General features: G+C 41.8%; 1 protein-coding gene across 1 annotated transcript; it reads left to right on the top strand.

Annotated features, from left to right (window-relative positions):
* Nucleotides 1-1,479: 1,479 nt before the first annotated feature.
* DPPA4 (developmental pluripotency associated 4) lies at nucleotides 1,480-15,803 on the top strand. The gene is made up of 8 exons (XM_043593284.1): nucleotides 1,480-1,649; nucleotides 2,590-2,719; nucleotides 4,618-4,675; nucleotides 10,674-10,958; nucleotides 12,250-12,398; nucleotides 12,485-12,535; nucleotides 12,818-13,127; nucleotides 15,604-15,803. The coding sequence occupies exons 1-8, from the start codon at nucleotides 1,480-1,482 to the stop codon at nucleotides 15,801-15,803; spliced, it is 1,353 nt and encodes a 450-aa protein (XP_043449219.1).
* Nucleotides 15,804-27,977: the final 12,174 nt, after the last annotated feature.

Here is a 27,977-nt window from a genome sequence, read left to right as displayed (position 1 = left end):
TAGTATAATTCAAAGCTCTAATTTTGAATAATTTCCATTTATACTACTGAGCACATCCTGTACAACTTTTGCTTTAGTTGAGTGGAGGTCTCTGATGCACTATTATTTTTTTGTTTATTTATTTTGAGAGAGAGAAAGAAAGAGTGTGTGAGCAGGGGAGGGGCAGAGAGAGAATCCCAAGCAGTCTCCACATCGGAAGCACCGTGCTGAACCGGGGCTTGAACTCATGAACTGTGAGATCATGACCTGAGCCAAAACCAAGAGTCTGATACTTAACGGACTGAGCCACCCAGGCGCCCCTCTCTGATGCATTCTTGAAGTCCTTGTTAGCACTGTGATTGAATTGATTTGGGAGAAGCAGAAAATGTTTTATTTCCATCTTCATCTCTTTTTCCACCAAAATTTAACTGGGGCCTAAGGATGCAAGAGCACCTGGTTGTGGGGGTCCCTAACAGGCCAGATTTGGCTACTCATAGCTGACAAAATCCAAAGGCCGAAATGAGCGGAGGTGAAAAATAAAAGGAATCTATTTCAGTGAGGCCAACACCGGGAAGACAGGGAACTAACATCTCAAAGACTGTTCCCAAAGTGCTGAAAATACTTCTAGGTTTATATAAGGAAAATGTGGGACAAAGGTGGGTGGGTACATGCAGCTAGGCAGTAAGGGTCAGGTCAATCACCGCCTTGGGGTCAATTGAGTAAGGTCTTGCTGGCATCAGGGCAGTTGTTATTGCTTGAGAGGGTGGTTTCGGTTCCCATCAAGGGGTGCTTCGCCTTCTGGGTCTCTGCCTGAGTTAAAAGATAAACTGGAAAGAACTTAATCAATTAAAAAGGACAGACTGAAGTCAAAATGGAGGGAGTTAAATCTTCAGTTGGACAGCTCAGAAAGATGTCCATCCATCCCTTATTATGTTTTTCTCCAATAAGAACAAATGCCACAAAGCCACCAAAGGCAGGTGGTCCATTGATGCCTTTGCAACTCAAGGTTGATGTTCCAGGGGTAGAAAAAAAAAAGAGAGAGAAGCCTGTGTTCAAAATCAATACACATTGAATTCTAGAGATGTTTTAACTCAGTATCATGTTTGAGAAGGGAAACACTCAGGAATAGGAAAATTGCATAGTCGTAATTTTCAACCATAACACAGCATCAGCTACATTTTGCCTTCCTTTGAGATACACAGATGAAAGGCAAGCTTGCATGAATGCAAAGTGGTATTATCTATCTTCTCTTTGAGGCTGCATTTGGTAATCATTCTCATTTAAGTTACTCTTACTGTTCTATGCATGGTTATGCTTCTAGCTCAGAAGGAAAGCAATTCTTATCATAAAAGCCACCCTATTTCAGAGTCGGTAAAATTTAAAGCCACAAGAAAGTGAATTATATCTGACAAGAGTTAAGGCTTCTGAACAAAAATGCATACATGCTGCAGAATTAAATTAAGCCTGCTTTTATAAACTCTCACTCCTAAATTCCACGGGATGGTTATCTATGTAAAAAAGCCTCATGTACTCAAGGCTGCTGTTCCGAGTCATTGGGATATAAGAGCTGAGAGAACTCCGGAAGGTGGAACTTGCATCATCCCCATGTCCCCTGGAGGCCGTCTGCACAGCCTTCCATGCAGCCCTCCATGTGCAGGCGGGCTTGGGGGGTGGGGGGTGGGGGTGGAGAGACTTAAGAGAACATCAATAAGGAGGTTATGGCAGGGGTGTGGGTGAGAAGGAATAAAATCCTGAATGCAGATGGTAGCTGTGAGGATGAAGATGAGGAATCAGTGCTGCTAAACCACTAGGAGGTAAGAATCAGTAATACTGTGTGGGTGATGAGGAGAAGTTAGGATTCCATCCTCACACTGTGAACTGAAGGAACAGTCTCAGTCACCATCACTTGTCAAAATCTTTGTGTTCTCCTTCCCTCATTTGGAAGTAAGTCGTCATATCCGGGTGAGTTCTTATCACAAACATTAGCGCAGAGCCGGCTATTTCCCCATTTTCTTTTTCTTTTTCTTTTTTTTAAATACAATTTGTTATCAAACTGGCTAACATACAGTGTGTAAAGTGTGCTCTTGGTTTTTTTATTTCTCTATTTTCAAATGCAGTGGGTTCATTAAGGCCTGCAGGCTCACCCCTGCCTCTTTCCCAGGCACTTACCAGCGAATGACTTGGGTAATCAACACTAGTCAATCTTTGGGCACCATCAGTTGGCTTGCTGAAGAACCAACTTTAAGAAACTTACCAATATCCTCTATGGTGGTGGTGCATCTCCTGGAATACTAATAGATATAATTTATCTTGGCTTCAAAAAGCATTTGAATATGTCCTCGGTAACACATTTGAGATAAACAAGGGACACAGAGCTGCCATGGTAATTGTACACGTTGTGGTCTCTATGCATAGGCTCCAGAGAAAGAACATGAAATGAGGCTGATATAAAGGTCAGGGGTCTCTTACCAAGCCTTGTGGCCTCATTCAAAGCTATATCAGCCTGGAGATAGTAGCAACCTTTTCCTAATCAGGCCACTCAAGTGGATGCTTTTTTGAAAATTGTCAGCTCCAAGGTATGCTCTTTTTCAAATGTATACTTAATTTTAGATGTGCTAGTGATGGCCTTTGGACACTCAATTCTTTGGCACTTAGCACATACAGGAGGCACAGAAGCTGGGAACCTAAGAGTAGTGGTTCTCCTGGACCACAGTTAACTGGGAAGAAGGTGTGGGAGCAGGTAGGGGGAAGCAAAAGGAGAGCAGATTAAGTGAGATTTTCAAGGAATGTTACTGTTTTATACAAACATTTTGGTATTCATGTAGCATCATTAGGGCCCAAAGCTTATGTAACTCTGAGGTCCCTCTTTAACATAAAAAGAAGGCTCCACAACCATCATGGGGCTTTAACTCACCACCCCAAGATCAAGAGTCCCAAGCTCCACTGAGTCAGCCAGGCACCCCTATATAAGATTTTAGTTTTCAGATGAACATTTCTGAAATGTCTGATATTTTCTACAACTTTTTTTTTTTTTTTAAAGTAAGCTCTAGGCCCAACATGGGGCTTGAATTCATCACCCTGAAATCAAGAGTCAAATGCTCTACTGACTGAGCCAGCTAGGAGCCCCATGTTCTGTTCTTTAAGGAACCAGAACCAGTTTTCATCATCAGTGCCTGACACAGGGTGGAAGGAAGAAATGGAGGGAGGGAGACAGTTTGTAAACAAAAATAATGGATTTTTCCCCCATGATATCAGCTCTACCATCTATCTCCAACTTTTCCTTTTTTGAACCCAAATTATTAACTAACCTGATAGCCTACCTTACTCTCCAGATTTACTTCTGAATGACTTATCAGTTTCTTAAAAAAAATAACTCCATAAAGGGTGCTGATTTCCCACTACGGGAGATACTTAAAAAGGAGAATATAATAAATTAGGGGTGTCAAGTTCAAGTGTACTTATTACAATACCAGACTCTTGCATATGGAGAAAGGTATTCTTATACACTGTTATAAATTGGTAGAAATCATTCTGGATATGAACTCAAATATATATATTTTGAATAAACCTAGCTTTTGACCCAGCACTTCTCAGAATACATAGCACAGACAGATTTATACAAGTCCTCCAACCAGCCTCCACAGTTACCTCCTCTCAAATCTCTCCATTCCATCAAATATAAAATGGTGGTTGTATGTGATACAATCCTGTTTTGTCTTCTGTAAATGCAGATTAATGACTCTGGAAGATTCATTGCCTCCAGGTAAACAAGTAAAGGCCTCATTAATTCAGATCATTTTATTCAATTAAAACTTTTTCTTTTTTTTGGAAGAGAAATACAGAGAAACAAAAAAGAAAACCTGGCAGGAATACTCCATATCTCTCAAATAGTTATTCGTCTCTCACACTCTATTAATAGAAACCTCTGTGAAATAAAGGTACCCTCCTTTACAATGGAGTGGGAAAGCTCTGAAAAAGGAGCACCCATGCTTGTATCCCTCATTGCAGCCCACATAACCAGCAGTTAGAAGGAAGAATCCTTTCAACAAGAGAGGGCAACATGGTGCCTTTGAGAAACCACAACCTCAAACTGTTGTTCTTCTCCAATAAACTTCAGTTCAAACCAGCCCTCCCTAGGGGCTCCTGGGTGGCTTAGTCGGTTAAGCGTCCAACTTTGGCCTGGGTCATGATTTTATGGCTTGTGAGTTCAAGCCCCGTATCGGGCTTTGAGGGCCTGCCTTAGATTCTGTGTCTCCTTCTCTCTCTGCCCCTCCCCAACTTGTGCCCCATCTCTCTCTGTCTCTCAAAAATAAGTAAATTTAAGAAAAAGTTTAAAACAACCCTCCCCAAATTTCCTCCTAAAACCTAATAAAAGCTGTCTTTCCTTTTGTCACTTTGAATTTGCCTATGGGTCATAGCCAGTCTATCTTAAATTGCAATTCCTCTGCTAATCCCAAATAAAAAAAAAAATTTTTTTTAACTTAGATAAAATTACCATGTGTTCTACTCAACACATCTAGCATTGATCCAACCTGTGCTGCATTAGACATTGTTTATTCGGGACATGTGAGAGCCAATTTAACCATCCCCATAACCCTCTGAGTAAGGGCTATTATATTCGACATTCCCATTTTACAGGTGAGGAAAGGGAAAGACTTGAAGGTGTTAGATAACTTGCCCAAGGTTACACAGCTAGGTAAAGGGTGTCAAGGTTTAAGTGCAGTCTGGCTCTGAAGTCTGTACTCTTACCCAAAATTCTCCATTACCACCTAAGCTGCTACACTAGCCTCCCAACTCACCTTCCGGTGTCTAGATGGATCCCTCTCCAACTCTTTCTCCTAATTTTAGTTGAAAGATTTTTACAAAATAGCCATTACTGTCCACCCACCCCCACCCCACCTTGAATTGTTCAATAGCTTTCCACTGCTCTTTGCCTAAAAAAGATTCAAAGGTCAACCTATCTGGACTCAGCTAACATTTTTCTCCTCCCCCTCTGAGCTCCACCCTCACAGCCTGGGTTCAGTTCTGGAAACAGGTTGAGCTGATCCCTGCCCTCCCTCTATTCAGTTAATTCCGTTCTTCTGGTTCTTCAGATCTGACTTTCCTGACTTCCTTGATGAGATCAAAACCCTGATTGCAGCCCACCAAATGTAGGGAGCTTTTCTGCCTTTTAGGGGTCATAACTGAGTAGTTTTCATTGTTTTGGTAATATGTATAAACAAATTTAATGCATTTTAAAATCCTGTAAAGATTATTTTAAATGTAATCTTTTTTTTTTTTTCAACGTTTATTTATTTTTGGGACAGAGAGAGACAGAGCATGGACGGGGGAAGGGCAGAGAGAGAGGGAGACACAGAATCGGAAACAGGCTCCAGGCTCTGAGCCATCAGCCCAGAGCCCGACGCGGGGCTCGAACTCACGGACCGCAAGATCGTGACCTGGCTGAAGTCGGACGCTTAACCGACTGCGCCACCCAGGCGCCCCAAAGATTATTTTATTAGGGGTGCCCATCTGGCTTGGTCAGTAGTTGTGAGTTCGAGCCCCATATTGGGTGTATATGTTGCAGGATTTTTTACCTCAATACCTAGGATTTGTTGTGTCGCCACTTCGAAGAATGAAGAGGTGGCTGTAAAATGAGCAGCAGGCAAAATTTATTAAATAAGATTAGAAAATAAGAATAGTAGGAAAGCTGTCTTTATAGAGGAGAGGGGACATTTCGAAAGTCCCCAACAATAGGCAAAGGTTCTTGTTTTATAAGGTTCGGGTCAGTGCCTTTTTCCCTCCACACGTCAGACCTTCTCAGGTCCCACCCTTATTGGCTGGATAACTCTGGGTGCTGGGTTGACCATTCCTGATGAGGGGTGGTCTAGGGCCATACCAGTTCCTTGTGGGTCATAGGTTTTACGGTCTACTTATTTTTAGTCAGGTCTTTTGTCAGATTCCGGAAGGAAACCTGAGAGGGAGTCGCCTGAGGGGGTTTGTTGTGGTCAGACACTCCCAGCATTGTTCGAAAATCTGTTTTTTCCCCACCCAGGGACCTCAGGTCCTATCCTTTCCCTCTCTTTTCCTACCATATAGAGATTATTTAAAAATATAATTTAAGAAAAGAAATAAGATTATATTATTAATTAATAATTGTGTTACTTAATGTCTATCCTTCCTTGTCTGCTTTTGTTCACCACTGTATCTCCTGTATTAAGCACATAGTACCTATCCATTTATTGAATACTGTTGTTCAATAAATGAATGTGAGATTCAGTTATGTATATTTCTTCGACTAAGGATGAATAGAACTTTAGGCATTGACATAAAAACATTTTAAAAAGCAGTAAACAGTTTTTCTTTTGACTACTAAATGTTCTTAAGAAATTTTACACATAAATGTATGTGTAAAAAAACTAAAAAATACAATGAACTTACATATATTACTATTTTACTTTTGAGAAACCAAAACACAAACACATTGTATTTGCTCAAGATTGCTTATAAATCACCATCACTCCAAGCCCAACAAAAGTATTTGGCTTTTGGCTTCATTTAAGAACTCAATATTATAATTTCCATTTATGCTCAAATATTTTAAATTGTGCCAATCCTCTTTAAATATAGAACATCAGCTAACCTTTATTTATTTGTTTATTTTGAGAGAGAGAGAGGCAGAAAGAGAGGGAGAAGGAGAAAATCCCAGTTAGCTCGAGCCTGATGTGGGGCTCAAACTCATGAACCCTAAGATTATGAGCCTAAGTTGGACACTTAACTGATTGAGCCACGCAGGTGGCCCCTAACTTGCTTTTTGTTGTTGTTGTTGTTGTTTTTGTTTTTTAATGGTCGGTGCTATTCTTTCAGAAATTGTATTCCCCCAAATCACGATAGGTCTAAGAATTTCTAAATCATAATCTCAATACATACTCCATCTACAAATACAGAGATTATAGATTGTACCTTGCCCAGGATGAGATGTTTCAGTAATCTGGGTTTGTACTTAATTTAGAATTTAGCAATGTTACCTCCACTTACACTGGAAAAGAAAGATGATTCATTCAAGTACTTTATATATATTATATATTAAGTAAACCTTAACTAGTAAGTATTTACTGGTTATTGTCTATGAGTCAGAATAAAATATTTATCAATCAAAACCTCCATATGACCTCCCAGATGATCTAGATTCTAAATACTTGCTTTCTTCTTTGGCGCTTTGGTGATTGCTCAGTCCTCAGCTACACTTCTTCTGTACTCCTGGTTCCATTTATTTACATCCTACATCCAGGTATTTCTATCCTGTGAGCAAAGTGTCACCTTCATTCTGGGTAAGGATCATTTCTTCTTCATCATTTTGGGGAACACAATGATATATAGGAAAACAAAACAAAGGCACAAAGCTGACTTTGTAACCTGACAGAGGAAGGTCTGAATCTCACAATCACTCGTTCTTTTTTTTTTTTTTTATGCTTATTTCTTTTTAAGAGAGAGAGAGAGAGAGAGAGAGTGCGCGAGCCCGCGCGTGCTCGCGCAAGTGGAGGAGGGGCAGAGAGACAAGGAGTCACAGAAACTGAAGCAGGCTTCAGGCTCTAAACTGAAACTCACGACCTGAACAGCCTTCGGACGCTTAACCAAGTGAGCCACCCAGGCGCCACCCACAATCACTCGGGGTTTTTTTGTTTGTTTTAAAGGTTTTAAATGTTTATTTACTTTTGAGAGAGAGAGTGCGAGTGGGGGAGGGGCAGAGAACTAGGGAGACACAGAATCTGAAGCCAACTCCAGGCTCTGAGCTGTCAGCACAGAGCCCGACTCCAGGCTCGAACTCACAAACCACGAGATCATGACCTGAGCGGAAGTCGGACACTCAACCGACTGAGCCACCCAGGCGCTCCCACAATCACTCGTTCTTAACTTAGGAAATTCCCCTTTGCTTCACATTTCTGATCCTCCACAGTTTGACAGGGAGAAGCAATCTGAGCAGGAGGCATTTTCACACTGTTTTTAAAGAGAGAATCTTGACCTTGCTTAGGAGTTAGTAAGTTAGGGTCTTGAGGGGTAGAATAAAGCTCACCTAGACTTGATTTCTGGGTCTCTCACTTACTGCATCATTCAGCAAGTTACCGGTATAATTTTATACATACTTGTGTCATCCATAAATTAGAGGACAATAAAATAATGGCTGTGAACTTTTAAACCTAAAATTTGGTACATAACAAACACTCAATAGGCTTTAAAAACTACTTTTCTTAATTGCTGGTAGACAGGAAGGTGCTGGTTATTTTAAGTACAGATGGAAAGCTGGAGCTGTGATTGGTTGAGTAGCTTGCTTAAGAAACAAAATGTGTGTGGAACCCGAGGATGGTTTTGCTTTCTTCAAACCACCAGTCTGGCCCTGGAATTCTATTGTTTCCACAAGTTGCATCATTAAATGCCTTCACACATCCCATTCAGAAGTCTCTAGCAACTTTTGTTTCTGCCTTGGAATTTTTCTGAAGGAGTTGTCAGTTTCCTAAAGTCTCTTGAACTACTCTGTAATTGATTATGTTAAAAAGCTCACAGAAAGTGTTTAGGAATGGTATTATTAATTCATACAAGAGTCAACTCATGAATATCGGCATTCACAAATTATGGGGGAGGGGGGAGGGGAGGAGGAAAAGAAGACCGCCCTTGGGTGACAGTGAGTGGGAGGAGACTTTTAAAAGAGTCTTGGGCCCAGGGCCGTTTCAGAAGTAAGGGTTTATTTTTGTCAACCTTGACTTCTCTTTGGATATGGAGAAAGCAAAAGGCAAAAAGGTAAGTACAATTTTACTGGGTTTGTTTCTATCTGTCTTTGAGAGTCTCCTCATATATTTCTCTCTCCTGCTGAGCATATTTGATCCTAATTATGAGGAGAAAAGAATGTGCCTTAGAATGTTCTCCTGTTGTTAAAAAACGAAAAAACACGGTAAAGTTCTAAATGATGATCGCAGCCTGGTATATTGGGGAGAGGAGACAGTAAGAAATGGGGTTTCCTGTTTGGGTTTGAAAAGGTGCTTTATCCTGTCCGAAAGAAGAATTAAGTAGCAGGGCTGGAGGCAAGTGGTAGCAGGAGGAAAGGGGAGGTGAGGGGCAAACTTTAGGAAGAGGTCATTGAGCTGAGGTTGGGAGAGAACTAGATCGTTTAATTTGCCTTCAACAGACATCAGTCTCCAACCAAAAGTGCTGGGTCTGAAGTTGTCTTTTCCCAGGGTCACTGGGGCTAGCAGATAATCAGAAGCCAGCTATATTGACAAGCCCCGCAGACGGAAATTAGAGGTAGAGAGGTTTAAGACTTCCAGAAGCATCGAACTTGCGTGCCAGGGGAACCTGAGCACTCTCTAGAGTCTCTTTCTTTGGAACCATCATTTTTGCCCTTGCCATTTTGAGAGGTTTGTGAGGCCCCAAAGTGAGTAGTTTGTGTAAGGCTGTGCCAAAGTGAAATTTGAATAAGAATGTGTAGTTGCTATACAGATGTAAAATAGCATACAAATGTTAATTTGTCCTGTACTCCCTCCTTGGGGATGCTGGAAAAGATTGAGATTTAGGAGCTAATCCAGGCTTTCTTGTCTATGTGAAGTGCCTTCCTGCATGTCCTAAACTACGCGGCCTCTGAGCCTCAACTTCTGTGTCCAAAAAACAAAGTAATAAATTGTCACCAGCTTGTTGTGAGGAGTAAATGAAGATAAGAGACATGTCAACAACCCTATGTAAGGTAGAGGCTCAACAAATGTTAGTTTCTCTCTCAAATCACTAATATTCCTACTGTTGTTTCTTTTGGTTCAATTAACCAATATTTATTGAGTGCCTGTGATGAAAGGGAAAGAAATTCTACCCTTATAGAGCTTATAATCAGATGGAGTAACAAGCATTGACCAGATCACACAAGCAAGCGTAAAACTGCAACTGGTAAGTGGGAGGAATGAGGCAATATGTAGGAGATTTGACTTGGTCTGAAAGGTTAGAAAGGATTTCCAGAGGAATACTCGAAGTGAGATTCTGAAAGAGAGAAAGATTTAAGAATGTGATTAGAAGATGTGTGGAGGGGCTCCTGGGTGCCTCAGTCGTTGAGCCTCAGACTTCGGTGCAGGTGATGATCTTGTGGTTCAGGAGTTCAAGCCCCTGTCGGTCTCCATGCTGATAGCTCAGAGCCTGGAGTCTGCTTTGTATTCTGTGTCTCCCTGTCTCTCTGCACCTCCCCTGCTCACACTTTGTCTCTCTCTCTCTTTCTCTCTCTCTCTCAAAAATAAATAAAACTTAAAAAAAAAAAAAAAGACTGAGGTGGAGTAAGTGATAACCCATCAGGCCAACAGAAACAGACTGGAAAGGAATTCTCTGGCCCTTGGGGCAATGGAGAGGCTGATATGCTGAATTAAAGACATTTGTATATCTTCAGGCTAAACACAGAAACCGCTGAATGAGTATATAGAATCCTTCTGGCAATAGTAAGGGAAACTTTCTTCAGAAGAGGCCGAGAATAGAGGAATGGGGGAAGAATATCTTCAGGTGAGAGATAATGGATAGGGTGGGTAATACAAGGGCCGCCCCCACCCCCAGTAAAGAGCCTAGCTTCTTCTACTTTTGTTTGTATCCGTATTTTCTGTCTTTTCTTATATTTTCAAATTAGCCCCCCCGTTTCCCCATCATTGCTTCCCCATCTTATAAGTAAACCTGGATATTGAGAAGATTTGCCACAGGAGAATCCATACTGCCAGTGGTGTGCAATGAATGCCTTGGTGCCATGGATGTGAGCAATCTCAAGGCAGGTAGTGTATGTGGTGGGTCGGGCACCCGAGGGAAAACTGACTGGCTCCTCTCTCAGCAGAATTCCACAAAGAAGTCAGGGGAAGACTATTTCGCTTGCAAATCCCAACCTGTATCAAGAGAAGCCACAGAGAAACAGCAAGCTTCTGGTGAACCAAAGTTACCAAGACCCTCAGTGAACGGGACCAAACAAAAAAGATCTATGAAAGAAGACAAAGGTAAGAACGCTACAAGTCCTCAAATCTCATTATCTTGGGTTTAAGAAGACTGAGGAACTTTTCTGAAAGAGTAGAAAAGTAGGAAAGAAAATTGGTCCTGTATTCTGAAAACCCTCCTCTTCCTTTGAGACCTAGCTTAAGTGTCATCTCCCTGAAGCCTTCTTTCAGGCACCTGTATTAAAACTGGTGTCTTCAGGTCTCCAAACTCCAACAACATTATTGGTTCTGATCATCATTTTGCCCTCACTGGCTACTTGGTTAAGGATCTCAATGTGCAGTGATTTAGGGACAGACTGCTATAAATTTAAATCCACTTGAAACTCTACTTTCTTTTCTTCCTTCCTTCCTTCCTTCCTTCCTTCCTTCCTTCCTTCCTTCCTTTTTTAGATTTATTTATTTATTTAAGTTATCTCTACACCCAACGTGGGCTCAAACTCACGATCCTGACATCAAGAGTCTACCAACTGAGACAGCCAGGCAACCCTCCGCTCCCTTTTCTAAGAATTGAGGACAAGATTTTGCTGGCTCAGGTTGGGTGGGGTGAAGGCTTGTTTATAGTTTCCATGGAATAATTAGAACTCACTTTTGTGTAGCCCTCTAGTTGACTGTTCTGGGAATGTCTTGTGGAAGTCTTTCCTGAACAGTGGGAGTCTGTGAGGAACCTGTGTGCAGTGAGACCAGAGCCCTGCCCTGATGGGTGGGCTGACATAATTATGGGAATGGGTGGCTTATTTTGTTCTTTGGTGAGAGGACAAGGTACCACTGATAATTGACGATGTGAGGTTTAAGATTTCAGTCATTAACCTGGACCGGAAATGTGATTTCTAGTACGATGTCCTTGGAGTCTGTGGGTTAAAGCTCACAGAAAGGAGCATGTGGGGGGTTTCAGGAAGTAAAAACTGGATATTCCTAAGAGTCAAATCAGTCCTAAGTTTGAGGTTCTATCCCTGGAAGGTTAGGGAGTCTTCTTTTGTAAGTCATTGAACTATACAATGGGGATTGGACTGTGAGAACTAAGTTGTACTCTGACATTTTATTTGTTTTGTGAGAGACAGAATGTGAGTGGGGGAGGAGCAGAGAAAGATGGAGACAGAGAATCCCAAGCAGGCTCCACACTGTCAGCACAGAGCCCCACTCTGGGCTCAAACCCACGAACCGTGAGATTATGACCAGGGTTGGACACTTAACCGTCTGAGCCACCCACGCATCCCTGTACTTTGACACTTTAGAAGGCTACACAAAAGTGAGTTCTTACTGATTTTATCCCATTCTCCTCCAACTTCCTGTTCAGAAAAGACAGCACAAGACAATGCAAGAGTAAGAATTCGGAAGAAAATCCCTATTCCTCCATTACCTTCCACGCTGCCACCAGTCAACTTGCTTCATAGAGACGTGGTGCGGGCCTGGTGCCAACAACTGAAGCTGAGCACCAAAGGCCAGGTGAGGGCCTGGGGTGGGAGGCATTGCTCCCGGGAGGAGGGGTAGGAACCTTACTAGACGGTTAACTCATTTTTCTCTTGTCTTAGAAATTAGATGCATATAGGCGGCTGTGTGAATATGCTTACCCGAATCAAATGGTAAGTGATTTGTGTGGAAGGTTTAGTTCTCATTCTAATTACCTGTTTTAGCATCAAAAAGTGGAAGGATTGTCTTAGCTCCTCCTTCTGGCCCCACTCCTCCCCTGTGGGGAGGAACAGCACCCCCTCCCCACCTTCTCACCAACTATGCACAGAGTAATAAAAATGAGGCTGAACTTTTATTTTTTAAAGAAAAAATGTTATTTTATTTTTAAAATTAATTTATTGTCAACTTAGCCAACTTTGACAGCACCTTAACCTTACCAACCCTCTTTGTAGAAGAACATTCCCCTCACTGCAAAGGAGGCCAAGATTCTCACACCATCACAAAAAAGGTCAAAGATGGACAAGGGAGAAATGTTTCTGGAAAATTCTAAGAAAAAGAGCTCTTCTCATGGAACCCACCCTCCTGAAGTGGCTACTCCCCCTGAGGGTGGGATGCAGGCCCTCGTTGGGTCTGATCCTCTTCCAGAAGGAGTCGAAACGGTGGTTGTGACAACTTCAGCCCCGGATGCTGTGTTTGCCTCCTGGTCCAGAATTGCATCCACGGCTGGGAAGATGGAGACAGTGGAATCAACACAAGATGCCTATGGTAAGCCCAATATTGAGATCTGCCTCTGGTCTAGTTGAGGAAAAAATGCTATTGATAACTAACCTCCAATCAATTTTAGGGTGTTGGGGTATGTCAGAATCACCTGAAGGACTGGTGGATTCCTGACCCCTACCCACAAAGTGTCTGATTCAGGTCTGTGATAGGGCCTGAGAATTTTACATTTTTTTTTTCTTTTTAAGTAAATTTTTTTTTTAATTTTTAAAAAATGTTTATTCTTTAAAAAAAATTTTTTTTAATGTTTATTGTTGAGACAGAGCGTGAGCAGGGGAGGGGAAGTGAGAGGGAGAGACAAAGAATCTGAAGCAGGCTCCAGGCTGAGCTGTCAGCACAGAGCCCTACGCAGGGCTCGAACTCACAAACTGGAAGATCATGACCTCAGCTGAAGTCGGACACAACCGACTGAGGCACCCAGGCGCCCCAAATGTTTATTTATTCTTGAGAGACAGAGAACGAGCGGGGCAGGGGCAGAAAGAGAGAAGGAGACACAGAATCCAAAACAAGCTCCAGGCTCCAAGCTCTCAGCACAGAGCCCATCACAGAGCTTGAACTCAGGACTCGAAAGATCAGGACCTGAGCTGAAGTCAGATGTTTAACTGACTGGGCCACCCAGGCACCCCTAAAAAAATTTTTTTTAATGTTTATTCATTTTTTTTTTTTTTTTCAACGTTTATTTATTTTTGGGACAGAGAGAGACAGAGCATGAACGGGGGAGGGGCAGAGAGAGAGGGAGACACAGAATCGGAAACAGGCTCCAGGCTCTGAGCCATCAGCCCAGAGCCCGACGCGGGGCTCGAACTCACGGACCGCGAGATCGTGACCTGACTGAAGTCGGACGCTTAACCAACTGCGCCACCCAGGCGCCCCTGTTTATTCATTTTTGAGGGACACACAGACAGGGCACAAGCGGGGGAGGGACAGAGAGGGACAGAGGGAGATATAAAATCAAAAGCAGGCTCCAGGCTCTGAGCTGTCAGCACCATGAACCTCAAGATCATGACCTGGGCCAAAGTCATATGTTTAACTGAGCCACTCAGGCACCCTGGGAATTTTCATTTCTAATAATCTTTTAGCCAGTGTTCATGATGGTAGTCTGGGGCCCGCACTTTGAGAACCACTACTGTAAATTATTGATGTCATCAGAAGGAAGTGGCAATCTGTTGCGCTATATTTCTTTCCCCCTTTTTTATGGAATTAAAAATAAGGTAGCCTCTAAAATCAGTTGCCTGAGCTTAAGCCCTGGATCTTCTAGCATCTGTTAAGTGAAAGACATTAACTAGTTGTCTAATATAGTTCCCAGTTTCCTCATTGTAAAATAGGTTAATAATTATACCTGCCTCATAATGTTGTAAGAATTACAGGACATAAAATTAAGGGAGACTATAAACTGGTTAGTACAATACAATGCCTGTTGAGACCACTAAGTCTATTTCATGAAGGCCAGACTGTTCTGGTTTAGTCTTTCTGTTAAAGGAAACCAGAATATATCATACCAAATTATACCTATTCTAAATTGTTTTAAAATTTATAATAAAAACTGTTTTGAGCTGATGGCAATTAAGGAGCAGCAAACCCAGAAAAAACATCCTTTTTTACTACCTAAAGGCAGATTTTAATTTCTCTTTTGGCTGCAGACAATCAACTGAGAGACAGCACTAAAGACACCTGCAAACAAAACTTACTGCTTAGTTCCTTCCTGTAGATTTATCTTCCCACCGCCTGCCCTCCTTCCTCCCCCAGCCTTAAACTGCTTTCTTTTGTCCTATCATTTTTTTTTTTTAATGTTTATTTATTTTTGGGAGAGAGAGACAGAGCATGAGCAGGGGAGGGGCAGAGAGGGAGACACAGAATCTGAAGCAGTTTCCAGGCTCTGAGCTGTCAGCACAGAGCCCGATGTGGGGCTCAAACCCATGAACCGTGAGATCATGACCTGAGCTGAAGTCGGAAGCTTAACCGACTGAGCCACCCAGGTGCCCCTGTCCTGTCATTTCTTTAGAAATTCATTGTTCTTTGTAAAAGATGTTACATAAACTGGAATTAAAAGCCACCATTTTGAGTTCATTTTTGTTGGTTTCTTCCAAGTGATAAGTGCCATACATGTTAATAAACTGATCTTCTTTGGTGGATCTTTTTGTTAAGGAGGTCTCCCCCTCCCCCAAAAAAGGAGTCCCTATTGCAAACCTAGGATGGAGACAGGGAAAGTACCCCTTCCAACTATACTTTTAGGTTTTTTTGTTTTTTGGGGTTTTTTTGGCTTTTTTTTTTAAGTTTTCATAGGAACTATTTTGAATTATTTTCTAAAAGGAAGCAGGACAGAGCAGGTTAAGCTAGGATTCATATCCTGGGGCTGGCACTTGAGAAGAGCAGAAGAAACAAAAGACCTTGATACATTCTCGACCAAAAGAACATTAGACTTTGGTCATGCTGTGTTCATACTTCTCTCTCTTTCCTTTCCCAGGTGTCCGGTGGTGTGTGGTCCATGGGAAAAGTCTGCCTGCAGACACAGAGGGTTGGGTTCGCCTACAGTTTCATGCAGGGCAAGCCTGGGTGCCTGAAAAACAGGGGAGAGTGTGTGCCCTCTTTCTGCTACCTGCCTGTAATTTTCCACCCCCACACCTGGAAGATAATATGCTGTGCCCCAAATGTGTTCGGAGGTAATTACCCGGTGCTTTTCTACAAACTAAACCTGGACACCTGGTTTTTAGGGGGCGGGGAGAGGGAGGAGGAGACCCATGTTAATCTTAAATAGCCTTGTATTTCATGTACAAGTTGTCAGTAAAGAGTTCTAAGAAAATTATTACTTAGGCTAAGTGTATTCCTAGGAAAAAGAGCATTTATAGGTCAGGGTTTAATGCTTCCACCTAGAGACCCACCCATAATAATGGAGAAACAAATACTGATTCATTACTATATGATAGGTATATGCACTTTACAGAAATAACTAGCAAAACGACAACACAACCCTTTAAGTAGACTGTAGTCTCATGTGGATGGACTGGTATATAAACACCTGTAAAAGCCATGGGATGACTTGTATCAAAGAGGTTTCTTTACTTAAAGGAAGAATTGCCTAGATGGAAAGAAGGAGAAAACTTATTTTTTAGTATAGGGACCAAAGCCAAGGCTGAAAGAAGTTAGGCCAAAGTAGAAACTGTAAGCATTTTAGTATGAAAGAATATGGTAAAAAATGAGTCTGCTTCCTCACCTTACAAAATGGGCATAATAATGCCTGTCTGAAGTATTGTGGAGATTAGATGAGTTGATAAATATAAAGTGCTTAGCACCATGTCTGACATATGTAAGTATTCAACCAATTGTGGGTATTAATTAGGCCAGCAAGCTGAATTCCTTTCAGCAAAGTCATAAAGATGGAAACATACAATGTATGAAAAAAAACCAGTTTGGGCTCAAATTGAGCATTATAGATTTTAAGAAATATCATTAAGTTGGAATCTAATTATATCGTACGTTTTGGATTTTAGAATTTATCCAGTAGCCAATGGTGTTCTTTTAAAAGATATCATTTAGTTATGTGATGTGATCAATGAAATATCTTTGTAATCACCAAACAACCAACTTTAGAAGCACAGTTATGAAGAGAACAGAAGGAAGGCTACAAAAGGACTTTCTCTGTAATTTAAATTCTAAGACAATTGATGTCAACATATTGAATGGCTGATGAGGCATAGCTCTAGGGGGGGAAGGGGCCTGGTATTTTGTTTTTTTCTGTGTAAACTAGACTAGCTAATTCATTAAGATTGCTGTTTCTAAATAAGGGTGGGAAATATTTTTATTAAAATAAGCCGCTGCAATTGACAAATGGGGGTGGCGTGAAGTGCATTAAGTACTGTTTTACTGTCTCCAAGCACGAGCTGAAGCATTGACTCAGGGAGGGGGCAGTCCTCCACTGAAGTCCTCCATTTCCATACCTTTACACATGAGGCTTTCACTTTCTGGCCTCAGGTTCCACATCTCTTGTATGAGGAGCCAATGGGACAGGAAGGTGTGCAAAAATCACCTAAGGTATTAAAATTGAAAAGCCATAAAGAAGTTTACATGTCAGTAAAGAAACTTTTATTCCAGAAGACCATTGTATTTAGTTTTATAGAGAACCCTGCACTTTTAAGTGCAGTTTTAAAGAAAAGGGTACATATGCAAACTTTTGCAAACAATATCAAGGGTTAGAGTGAGGGATGGGGAATCTGGAGGGGCACAGCTCTTTCTTGCGAAATGGGCCACTGAAGGGTTTGAAGCAAGTACCGAGGCTTACATTGCCAAGGAGAGAAGGGAGTGAGATCGGTTAGAAAAATCTTGTGGGAAAGTTATTTTTGATATGTTTTAAGGGCCTAGCATCTTTGAGAGGTGTCAAAACAGAATCTGGCTTTTAAGTAATATCAAATGAAGCTGAGGAAGGTACAAATGATATACTTGCTTGGATAATATAAGAGATTCAAAGCAGTCAAGGATACAGGTGGTTTGGTGATGCTTGACTATGAGGAGCAGAGACAGAGCACGATTGGAGGGATCTGAAAGCACGAATGGAGAGGTGCAGCAATGAGATGCTTAAAGGGATTTTCCGTTTGTGCTGTGTTGCAAGGGCGAGCCTAGGGGAGCGCAAGGGCGAGAAGCTGTGTTGCTTCTGGGCTTAGTCTGGGAGAGGGTTGAACGGAGAGGGAGGGTGGAAAGAAGATGATCCCTCTGAACAGAGGGACTTGGTATAGCCCAGACTTGCCTCACAAAGATCCCTCTCCCCAGCCCACTAGCGTCCTGGAACAATCCTGCCATCCTCTGTTGGTCTGCACGGGGGCCATCCTTGGTGTCAAGACTAGTGAACACCAGGGGTCTTGGACAGCTAGCTGGGCACAGAAGCCTAAAGGGAGTGGGAGCCCTGGGGCCCTGGCATGGTTACTGTCTCCCACAGGAGGAAGTATGTGAGCATGAACTTGTCTTTTCTCTCTTCTGCCTGTCCTGCTTCCTGCCACAGTTGCCGCTGCCAAGCAAGTTGAATAAAATTGAGGTCACTTTGCAGAGTCTTCTCATGATCTACTGAGGTTGCTGGGCAAATAATAAAAGATCCACTCTGGGGCCTCTCCTGCCCATGGGCTGCACAGGGCAGGAACATATTACAGACACAACTTGGCTAATTATCACACCTTGATGATATGGTCACATGCTCTCCACCCACTATCCTACACTTTAAGAGCAATTTTACTGGCAGTCCACCAGTGGGTTTCCTGGCTGTTTTCAAGGGTATAACTTAATATGTCTTGGATCTCATCCTTATAAAAAACAAGCATTTTGTTTGCTTTCTAGGAATAAGGTGTTAATGAAAAGCCTCCAATGAGATCACGATACCAGAAAAAGGGGTACGACTGTGATTATAATTGATGGTAGGAAGGAAACTACCATCAACTCAGTGGTGCCACTGACAGCTGGACTGGAAACCACTCCACCCTCCACGCTTCCTGCTGACAGGACACACAGCCTGGTGGGTTGCAGATGTTACCCTCGGACCCCAAACAGGGCCTGCCTTCCCATTGGTTTAAAGTACTTAACAGTTTGAAGTCAAGAGACTGAGAAGGTTAGCAGCCTCTAGAGGAGTCAGAGTCCGGAGAATGGAAATCCAGCACTGGAAACACACCTGTTCTCCACTCCACCCCTCCACGAGGCTCAGCTCAGTCTCCCACCTTAAAAGAACTGTTAAGGTCACTTCTGTTTCAGAAGGGTAAGTAAACATTTGGTAGTGTGATTGACTTTTTCATCTTATTAATAAGGAACTTGGGGTATGATCTTGATGTTTGGAGGAGCCAGGGGGAAAGAAAATTTCACAAATTGCCAATTGCAAACAGAAGTAGCAGATCTGCCTGCCCATAAGTGCACAAGCATTGTGTGTGCAAGGTATGAGGTCCAGTGGAAATGACGATAGGAGAAATCCGGAGCCAGCCCTCCAAATTTCTCTTAGCTCCAAAGGGATATGGACACATAAAACTCCCAAGAGCTGGTGTTGGAGTAACTGAGCTTCGAAGTTAGAGGTTCTGCCAAGATGTTGCTGGCTGAGGCAAATGGATCTGCATGAAGGAAGTCTATGATGAGCTCCCTGCCAGGAAGCAAAATTGGAAGTGGCTACATCTCCGAGGATCCCAGCCCTAAGGAGAAGATGGGGAAAATTTTAAAATACTAATTCACTGAATTGGAATTAATGTACCCGATCAAGTGCCTCAAAATGTAGATTTTGCAAGGAAGGTCGGCTATGTCGTGTTCAGTTTATCACCAAGAATGACACAAACAAAAATGTGTTCTCTGATGGAATATAATCACTGATGCTATTCTTACCAAAAAGATTTAATATGCATCTACTCATCCAGAGGCAGGCAGTCCTGATTATACCTGTTGTCTTAGCCTTAAGTGAGCTTACCTTGCTTTGGATGGCAGTTATTTAGGCTTATCCTATGTAAAAACTCACCAAGCTGTGTACTTAACATGTATATATTTTAGCGTGTATAAGCCATATATCACTCTTTTTAAAAATTTTTTAATGTTCATTTTTGAGAGAGAGACAGAGTGTGAGCAGAGGAGGGGCAGAGAGAGGGGGAGACCGAAATCTGAAGCAGGCTCCAGGCTCTGAGCTGTCCGTACAGAGCCCAACGTGGGGCTTGAACTCTTGAACTGTGAGATCATGACCTGAGCTGAAGTCAGGACACTTAACCGACTGAGCCACCCATGTGCCCCATCACTTTTTTTTTTTTTAAACTGCCCTGGTTTGAATGGTAAATTATAGTTCCTCTAGTTAAAAGGGTATTGGTGGGAACAACAGGAAATTTGAATATAGAGTAGGGATTAGATGATATTACAGCAATGTTAATGTCTTGGTTGTCATAGCCACAGGATTTGCATTTAACACTTGGTTAATGAGAGAATACACAGGTGTTATAACAACTTTTATATCTGAAAACTTTTAAATAACTTAAAATACTTGGTTGCATATATGAAAAGATCCTTTTGAAATACAAGTCAGCTTATGATCCCCTGCTCAAAACTCTATGGGTCCTGTTTCATTCAGAAGAAAAACCTAAGTCCTCGTTAATTCCCCCAAAGCTTTACTTTAGTATCTCCTACTCCATGCCACTCACCTCTGACCACATCTCCAGTACACTCTGCCTTTGCTGTTGCTTGACCTTGTCACTGACCAGAATGATCTTTCCTCAGAAGTCAATATGGTTAACTTTGTTTACTTTTAAATCTTTCTTCAAATGTAACTTGGTCAAAAAAAAAGCATGCTCTGACCCCCCTCATAAGCTGTTTTTCAACCCCCACCAGCACCATTTAGCCTCCTCACCCTGCTCGAGTTCGTTACTTTTCTATAACATTTATCTCCTCTAACATAAATATATATTTGTTATTGATGGTCTACCACTAATAGTATGAAGGAATTTCTGTCAGTTTTTTGCACTTAGTTATCACAGCTTCCTAAAACAGCCTGACACAGTTGGTGCTCAATAAATGTTTGTTCAGTGAATGATATGTGGAAAGGTTTCAAGTGAACTGTAAAAGGAATGAATTACAAGTTACCTAGGAATCAGTATAAAAAAACGTCTCTGTCTTCTATCTAAAAGTATTACTACATACTCACTCTCTGATTGTACCCAATATTCTCTGGGAAAATAATTTCTTGCTTTGACTCACTTCTTGGGAAGAAAAATGTTCTGCTGTGTTTAGCACCCAGAATTCTGTTTTGTATTCTGTTTAGAAGGTTTCTTAGAGGCACCTGGGTGGCTCAGTCGGTTAAGCATCCGACTTCGGCTCAGGTCATGATCTCACTGTTCCATGAGTTCGAGCCCCACATAGGGCTCTCTGCTGTCAGTACAGAGCCTGCTTTAGATCCTGTCCCTCTCTCTCTGCCCCTCTCCCACTCACTATATCAAAAGCAAGTGTTTAAGAAAAAAATATATCTCAGTACTATTTTAGAAGGTCTCTAGCAAGTTCTTTTAAAACTACTTAGCAGGAAGATTTGTCTTTTTTTCCAGCACGCCATCTTCCTGTTTTAGAATGTGAAGTCCAAAGGTGTTAAAAACATCAGTAATCACCCAATATTTCAGTCATCATTTCCTGCAGGATAAGAAAATTGTTGAAATTACCATGTTTGGAAGGATAAGAAAGAACTTCAGTACTGGAATGAAATAGAGTAGGGGGAGATACTGGCTTACAAAAAGTGACATCACTGGATCCAGAAGACACTTCTCAGAAGGATTTGCTTGGGTTATCTTTTTTCTGGCTATGGCACCAACTACATTGGAATCCCTGGAGGAAGTAAATTATTCCAAATGTTATTAATCTCTTCTAAGTCCATTACCTAAGGGAATATTTCCCTGAAAGTTTTGAGCTGACATCAGATTGAAGGGCAAATAAGCATCGAACTGGAAATGAGAAGAAAGGAATTCTGACCCTTGGGAAGGGCCTGTGAGGATCCTGAGATGAGTAGCAAAGAAACTGGAGGGTCAGTATGTTGGGAGTTCAGAACCTGAGAACACAGATCTAGGTTGAGACTAGAAAGGAATGTAGGCCAAGACAACAGAAGACCTTTGTTTTGTCCTAAAGAACACAAGCCTTGGGGGCATCTGGCTGGCTAGTTGGTGGAGCATGTGATTCTTGATCCAGGGTTGTGAGTTCAAGCACCACTGTTGGGTGTAGAGAATAACATCTTTAAAAACAAAAAGCCAAGAGTCTTTTGTTAGAAGTTAGTCAAAACCCTGCTTGAATCTTACTTCTTTGATAACCTCCTTTGATATGTTCCATCTCTTACAACTTTTTATATACCAGGCACCTGGGTGGCTCAGTCGGTTAAGCATCTGACTTCAGCTCAGGTTATGATGTCACGGTTAGTGAATTCCGAGCCCCTCCTCAGGCTCTCTGCTGTCAGCATAGAGCCCACTTCAGATTCTCTGACTCCCTATCTCTCTGCCCCTTCCCTGCTCACTCCTCTCTCTCAGAAATGAATAAACATTAAAAATAACCATTTTTTGCACATACTGATTGGAAGTCACCACATTTCTTATTAAGAACACAAGAGCCCTAAACTTATGGGGTAGCTAGATATAAGTTCAACTTCACATCCTTGAAGCTCAGTTTACTAGGTGTTTTAAATGAAGATAGCAGACCACCCTTGCAGGGTGGCTAGATTAAAAAAAAACTTGCATGTAAAACAATTACGGTGTTAGGCAAGTGATAAATAGATACTCAGCCAAGAATAATTGCTGTAATTTGTATTATATCCTATTATGTTTTGTTTCTATCTGTTTCCTGAACTGAGGTTATCTGTAATTACCAGACACTTATTAGCCAGTAACTGGTGGCTTTGGGAATTTATTTAATCTCTTTAGCCTTCTCACGTTTATGGAAGCATAATTTATATGCTGTGAAATTTACTCATTTTAATGTATAGTCTTATAAGTTTTGCCAAATGCATGTAGTCATGTAACTACATACACAAGGTGTAGAACTCTAATCACTCCAGAAAATTTCTTCAAGTCAACTCCTACCCCCTCCCAGCTCTGGAAATCAGTGATCTATTTTCTGTTCTTACAATTTTGTCTTTTCCTGGATGTCTTATAAATAGAATAAATCTGGGTTCTTTAATTTAGCACAGTACATTGCAGACTAACTCATGTTTTTGCATGTATCATTAGTTTGTTCCTTTTTATGATGAATAGTAGTAGTATTCCTTTGTGTGGACGTATCATAGTAGGTTTACCTGTTCACCAGTTGAAGGATATTTGGTTATTTCTAGGTTTTGGCGATTACCAATTAAGGCCACTATTAACTTTCTCATGTGGTTTTTATGTGAACACTCAAGTTTCACTCTTTTGGGGTAAATATCCAAGCAGGGAGATTACTTAGTCATATACTAAGTGTATGTTCAGCTCTATTAGAAACTGCCACAGTTTTCCAAACTAGTTGTCACATAATTGTATTCTCACCAGAAATGTATCATAGCCAGTTGCTTTCTTCATTGACCCTTGATGTGATCAGTTTTTTTAATTTTAGCCATTGAAATAGGTGAATAATGGTATCTTATTGTAGTATTAATTTACCTTCCATATAGCTTCTTGGTGGAGTGGCTGTTAAAGTCTTTGCCTATTTTTTATTGAATCATTTGTTTTCTTATTGAGTTTGAAGAACCCTCTCTACGTAAATTTGGAATCGGTATGTCACCTTGCCCAACAAAGATCCCATAAGGAATCTTTTTCCGTATAGGAATTTTGTTTTTAATTTTTTGTTAATGTTCGTTTTATTTAAAAATTTTTAATGCTTATTCATTTTTGAGAGAGAGAGAGAGAGAGACAGTGTGAGTGGGTGAGGGGTAGAAAGAGGGAGACACAGTCTGGCTGCAGCAGGCTCCTTCCAGGCTCAAGGCTGTAAGCAGAGAGCCCGATGTGGGGCTTGAACTCACGAACTGTGAGATCATGACCTGAGCTGAGGTCAGATGTTTAACTGACCGAGCCACCCAAGAGCCCCTGTTAATGTTTCCTTGCTTTAGAGAGAGAGCAAGCATGAGTTGGGGTAGGGCAGAGAGGGAGACAAATGAATCTGAAGCAGCTCCAGGCTCAGAGCTGCCAGCACAGAGCCTGACATGGGCTTGAACTCACAAACCATGAGATTATGACCTGAGGCAAAGTCAGACCCTTAACTGACTGAGTCACCCAGGTGCCCCTCCCTACAGGAATTTTGATGGTTTTTCTGAGCCAATAAATAATGGCCAGAGTGGCAGGCATATTATAGGCCCAAAAGAATGGAATAACTCTAGGAAAATGATATTTGGCATTGTGTTTTAATGTGTCAGTGACAGCTGTTTTTCTTGCATTTAAGCATGCTCCTCTGTCAGAAAATATGTAGACTTGGGTGCCTGGGTGGCTCAGTTGGTAGAGCATGTGACTCTTAGTCTCAGGGTTGTGAGTTCAAGCCCCATGTTAGGTGCGGAGCCTACTTTAAAAAGAAAAGAAAGGGAACCTGCCTGGGTGGCTCAGTCGCTAAGCGCCTGACTTCCGCTCAAGTCATGATCTCATGGTTCCTGAGCTTGAGACCTGCTTCAAGTGAGTACGAGCCCCACTTCTCTCTCTCTCAAAAAAAAAAAAAAAAATTAATAAAAAATTAATTAAAATGAAACAAAGGTACCTAGACTTAAGTAGAATGCAGCTGTGTGTTGGGAGTTCTGCAAAGTGGAACAAGGCAGTAATGCAATGCAGTTGGGTGCATGTAGTATGGTAAGTGTTGTGAAATGAAAGCAATTGTTAACTGAGTATTTATGTGCCTTCATTGCCTGAGATAGTTGGTAATAACATGGCTACAACCTGATGTGCAATGACCTGACCTGAGGGTAGAGTCTCCAAAAACAAAACAAAACAATATGGCAGGCGTGTGTGTTGGGTAAACTGTTAATGACCTGCAAAGATTAAGGGAGTGAGGAGTGTATGACCTAGGTTTGATTACCAACTGTGCTATTTTAGTTGCTGGTTGATTTTGAGTACCTGTTACCTAAGTGACCATAATCATATTTATCTCAAAGGATTGTAAAGATTTAATGAGAAATTATATGTAATACACTTCACAAATTTCAGGTCTATGCAAACATGATCTATGCCTGTTTTATTAAAATCTTTCTTAGCTTCTGTTCTTTAATATTAACTTGCCCCAAATAGAATAGAATAGACAGCCCTGGCTGACCAGTGTGCCCCCCAATGGATGGGCTATCTGGGGACACTTTATGTAGCTGGTGCCAAAAAAGAACTTGAGCACTGATAGCAGGGTTAGTAAATTGGGAATTTGTGCTGCTCAGGACAAAGATGGGAATGTGAGTCCTTTTATTAACTGAGACTCTGTAAAATGCATATTTAAAAAAGTCACTTGTTGAGAAGGCAGTAACCATGTAAAGTCATAATTCTGTTAATGAATTATTTTGCCTGATTTTGTATAAAGTGAGGCCAGAGAAAGCAGAAGGATGGGGAAGGAGGAGAGGACATTATTCTCGGTCTCAACTCCCATACATGGCTCTCTCCATGGCCCATCCTGCCTCCACCTGTGTTTTGAATTCTTGAGATAAATAACGTTTTAAAAAAAAAGTTTTATTTAAGTAATCTCTACACCAACCATGAGGCTTGAACTCACAACCCTGAGATCAAAAGTAGCACGCTCTTCCATCTGAGGCAGCCAGGCATCCCAACATACATTTTTTAAGTGTATTACCTCATTTTTGGACACTGATCACAAGACTTACTTGCAGACAATGCTCACTTTAGCAGAAGTTGTCATATTCAAGACGAGGCTTGATATTAGGCAGTTGCAGTGCCTCCTCCCAGACCTGAAAGGGAATGAAGACTCGAGTGGCCACAACTCTTGACATGGCTAAAAGGATTGTGATAAATAACCCGGAGCAAGAGGCTGCACAACGATTATATTTAAGAAAGAGATTAAGATCAGAGAACCTTATAGCAGTAGTCTTCACTGTTGTTAGTACCACTTCACAGTCCTGGACCGAAAAACTCTCTGGTAAAACTGATTGATAATAATAGTGCTTAGAGTGCCTGGCTGGTTCAGTCAGTAGATCACGCAACTCTTGATCTCAGGGTTGTAAGTTCGAACCCCACGTTGGGTGTAGAGACTGCTTAAAAATAAAATCTTTTTTTATTTTTTTTAATGTTTATTTTTGAGACAGAGCATGACCACGGGAGGGGCAGAGAGAGGGAGACACAGAATCTGAAACAGGCTCCAGGCTCTGAGCTGTCAGCACAGAGCCCGATGCGGGGCTCGAACTCACGAACCGTGAGATCATGACCTGAGCCAAGTCGGAGGCTTGACCGACTGAGCCACCCAGGCGCCCCATAAAACTAAAGTCTTAAAGAGGCACCCATGTGGCTCAGTCAGCTAAGCCTCTGACTTCAGCTCAGGTCATGATCTTACTGTTTGTGAGTTTGAGCCCCACATTGGGCTCTCTGCTGTCAGCACAGAGCCTGCTTCAGATCTTCTGTCCCTCCTCAGCTCACACTCCCTCTGTATCTCAAAAAAGAAGTAAACTTTAAAATAAATAATAAAATAAAATCTCAAAAAAAGTGCTGATCGGGAAGAGGGAAGGAGTTCAAATTTACGCCTCAAATAGAAAGAAAGTGATGGATTAAGCCACTTATTATTTAACAGTCCATAGTTTGGAAAATAGTTTCCCATAAGGCATCTGTCCGTTTGCCATAGCTCTCTTTCTACTGGCAAATGTCAACACTTTTCCCAAATTGATTTCTGAGCCAAGTGATTTGGCCCTGTTCTTTACCCATCATTGAGTGTAATTATAATTTCAGAGGGAAGTATAAAGTGTTGATGTGCTCAGCAGAGGAATGTCTGAGTAAACCCTATTTTTCTTCCCTGTCTTCAGGACATTCAGGCAAAGAAAGAGTATCTCAACATGATGGGATCATGCAAATGTGCCTTCCAGCTCTGTACTGCAGGGAGAGTAATTGGTTAGTGGCCCCAACTTTAGTTTCTTCACCATGCAGTTCGTGCCTATGTTAAAACTCTGCTATTCCCAGCCACTAACTGCAGCAGGGACTCTTAAGGGAAGGCAGTCTTGTAGCTTAGACTCGAGGACTCCTTGTCAACCTTGCAAAAACTTTCTTACAACTGCACTATAGTTCAAGAATCTTCCTCCCCAAACTCCCTTCCCTCTCCTTCACAGGGGTTAAAGCTTCATCATGCTCTGGTAGCTCTCCCAGCCTTCGGACTCCCTTCTCCTTTCCTTCGTAGTTGTTTCCTATAGCATGTCTCTTGTGCACCTTATCTTGTCTTGGCATCTGCTTCTTGGAGGACATGAACAAATACATGTAGTGCCAGGAGCAGTCAGAAAATAGATAAGGTGGGATCCTGGAACTGGCTCATTCACCTGCTGGTGAACATAAAAGGACACAATTTTGAATGCCGTGTAAGGGATGGTTAGTCCCTTGCACACGGGTGGTTTAATTGCTGGAGATTTCAGTGGAGGTGATGGGAAAAAATGTCCTGGTAGGGAATATCTTTGCAAATGAAGTAATACAAGCATTTGGGAAATATAGATGTTAAGGGATCTATAAACACAGTGGAATTGGCTGGTTATTGGTCAGCTGTAGTAATGTTCATTGATGGGATAATGAAGAACTGAGGACCATTAGCAAACATTGAAAGACTAAGGATGAGATATGAAAGCCAAGGAGCTTGTAGTTTACAGACGCCCATGGATCTCATGTTAGAAGAATGGACATAGCCGAGCCGCAAACAGAAGCTCTGATAGCTAAAATTGCAGAGCTACTGAGACTTAGTATTTTAGCAAAGGCAGGTCTGTTGTGCTAAAGTCAGCAACCTGGTTGGGCAAATCTTGGACCCTGAAACATTGGATGGGGACATTGAAATGAATGCCACTGAGAGTGTCAACTCTGTAGATTGCTAATAATTCTCAGAACTAACAGAGGTGGTCTGTGGTTCCCTAGTAAGATGTAGCACCACCTCTGGGCTGGAGGATGATGCACAGATTTCCTTCCCCTCAAAGGTAACAGGGTAACAGGTGACCCCCTCAAAAATTCCTCCAAACCCCTCTCCCAGCTACTAGGCCAATAACTGAAAGTTAAATTCCAGCATAACCCAGCTAGGGAAGGGCCTCGCAAAGGAAGGAAGAGAACATACACTAAAGGATCTGCAGAAGTTAGCCAGCATGTACCGGCAGAAGTTAGGTGATAATTCTCAGATTAGATTTTGAGAGCAACTGATCGAAAGGACCAGAGGTCAGCATTAGATAAGCAAGAATTTATTGTCTTGGGGGCACTT

This window comes from Prionailurus bengalensis, chromosome C2 (assembly GCF_016509475.1).
Source record: "Prionailurus bengalensis isolate Pbe53 chromosome C2, Fcat_Pben_1.1_paternal_pri, whole genome shotgun sequence".
NCBI lineage: Eukaryota > Metazoa > Chordata > Mammalia > Carnivora > Felidae > Prionailurus > Prionailurus bengalensis.
This window is presented reverse-complemented; position numbering and strand designations above follow the sequence as displayed.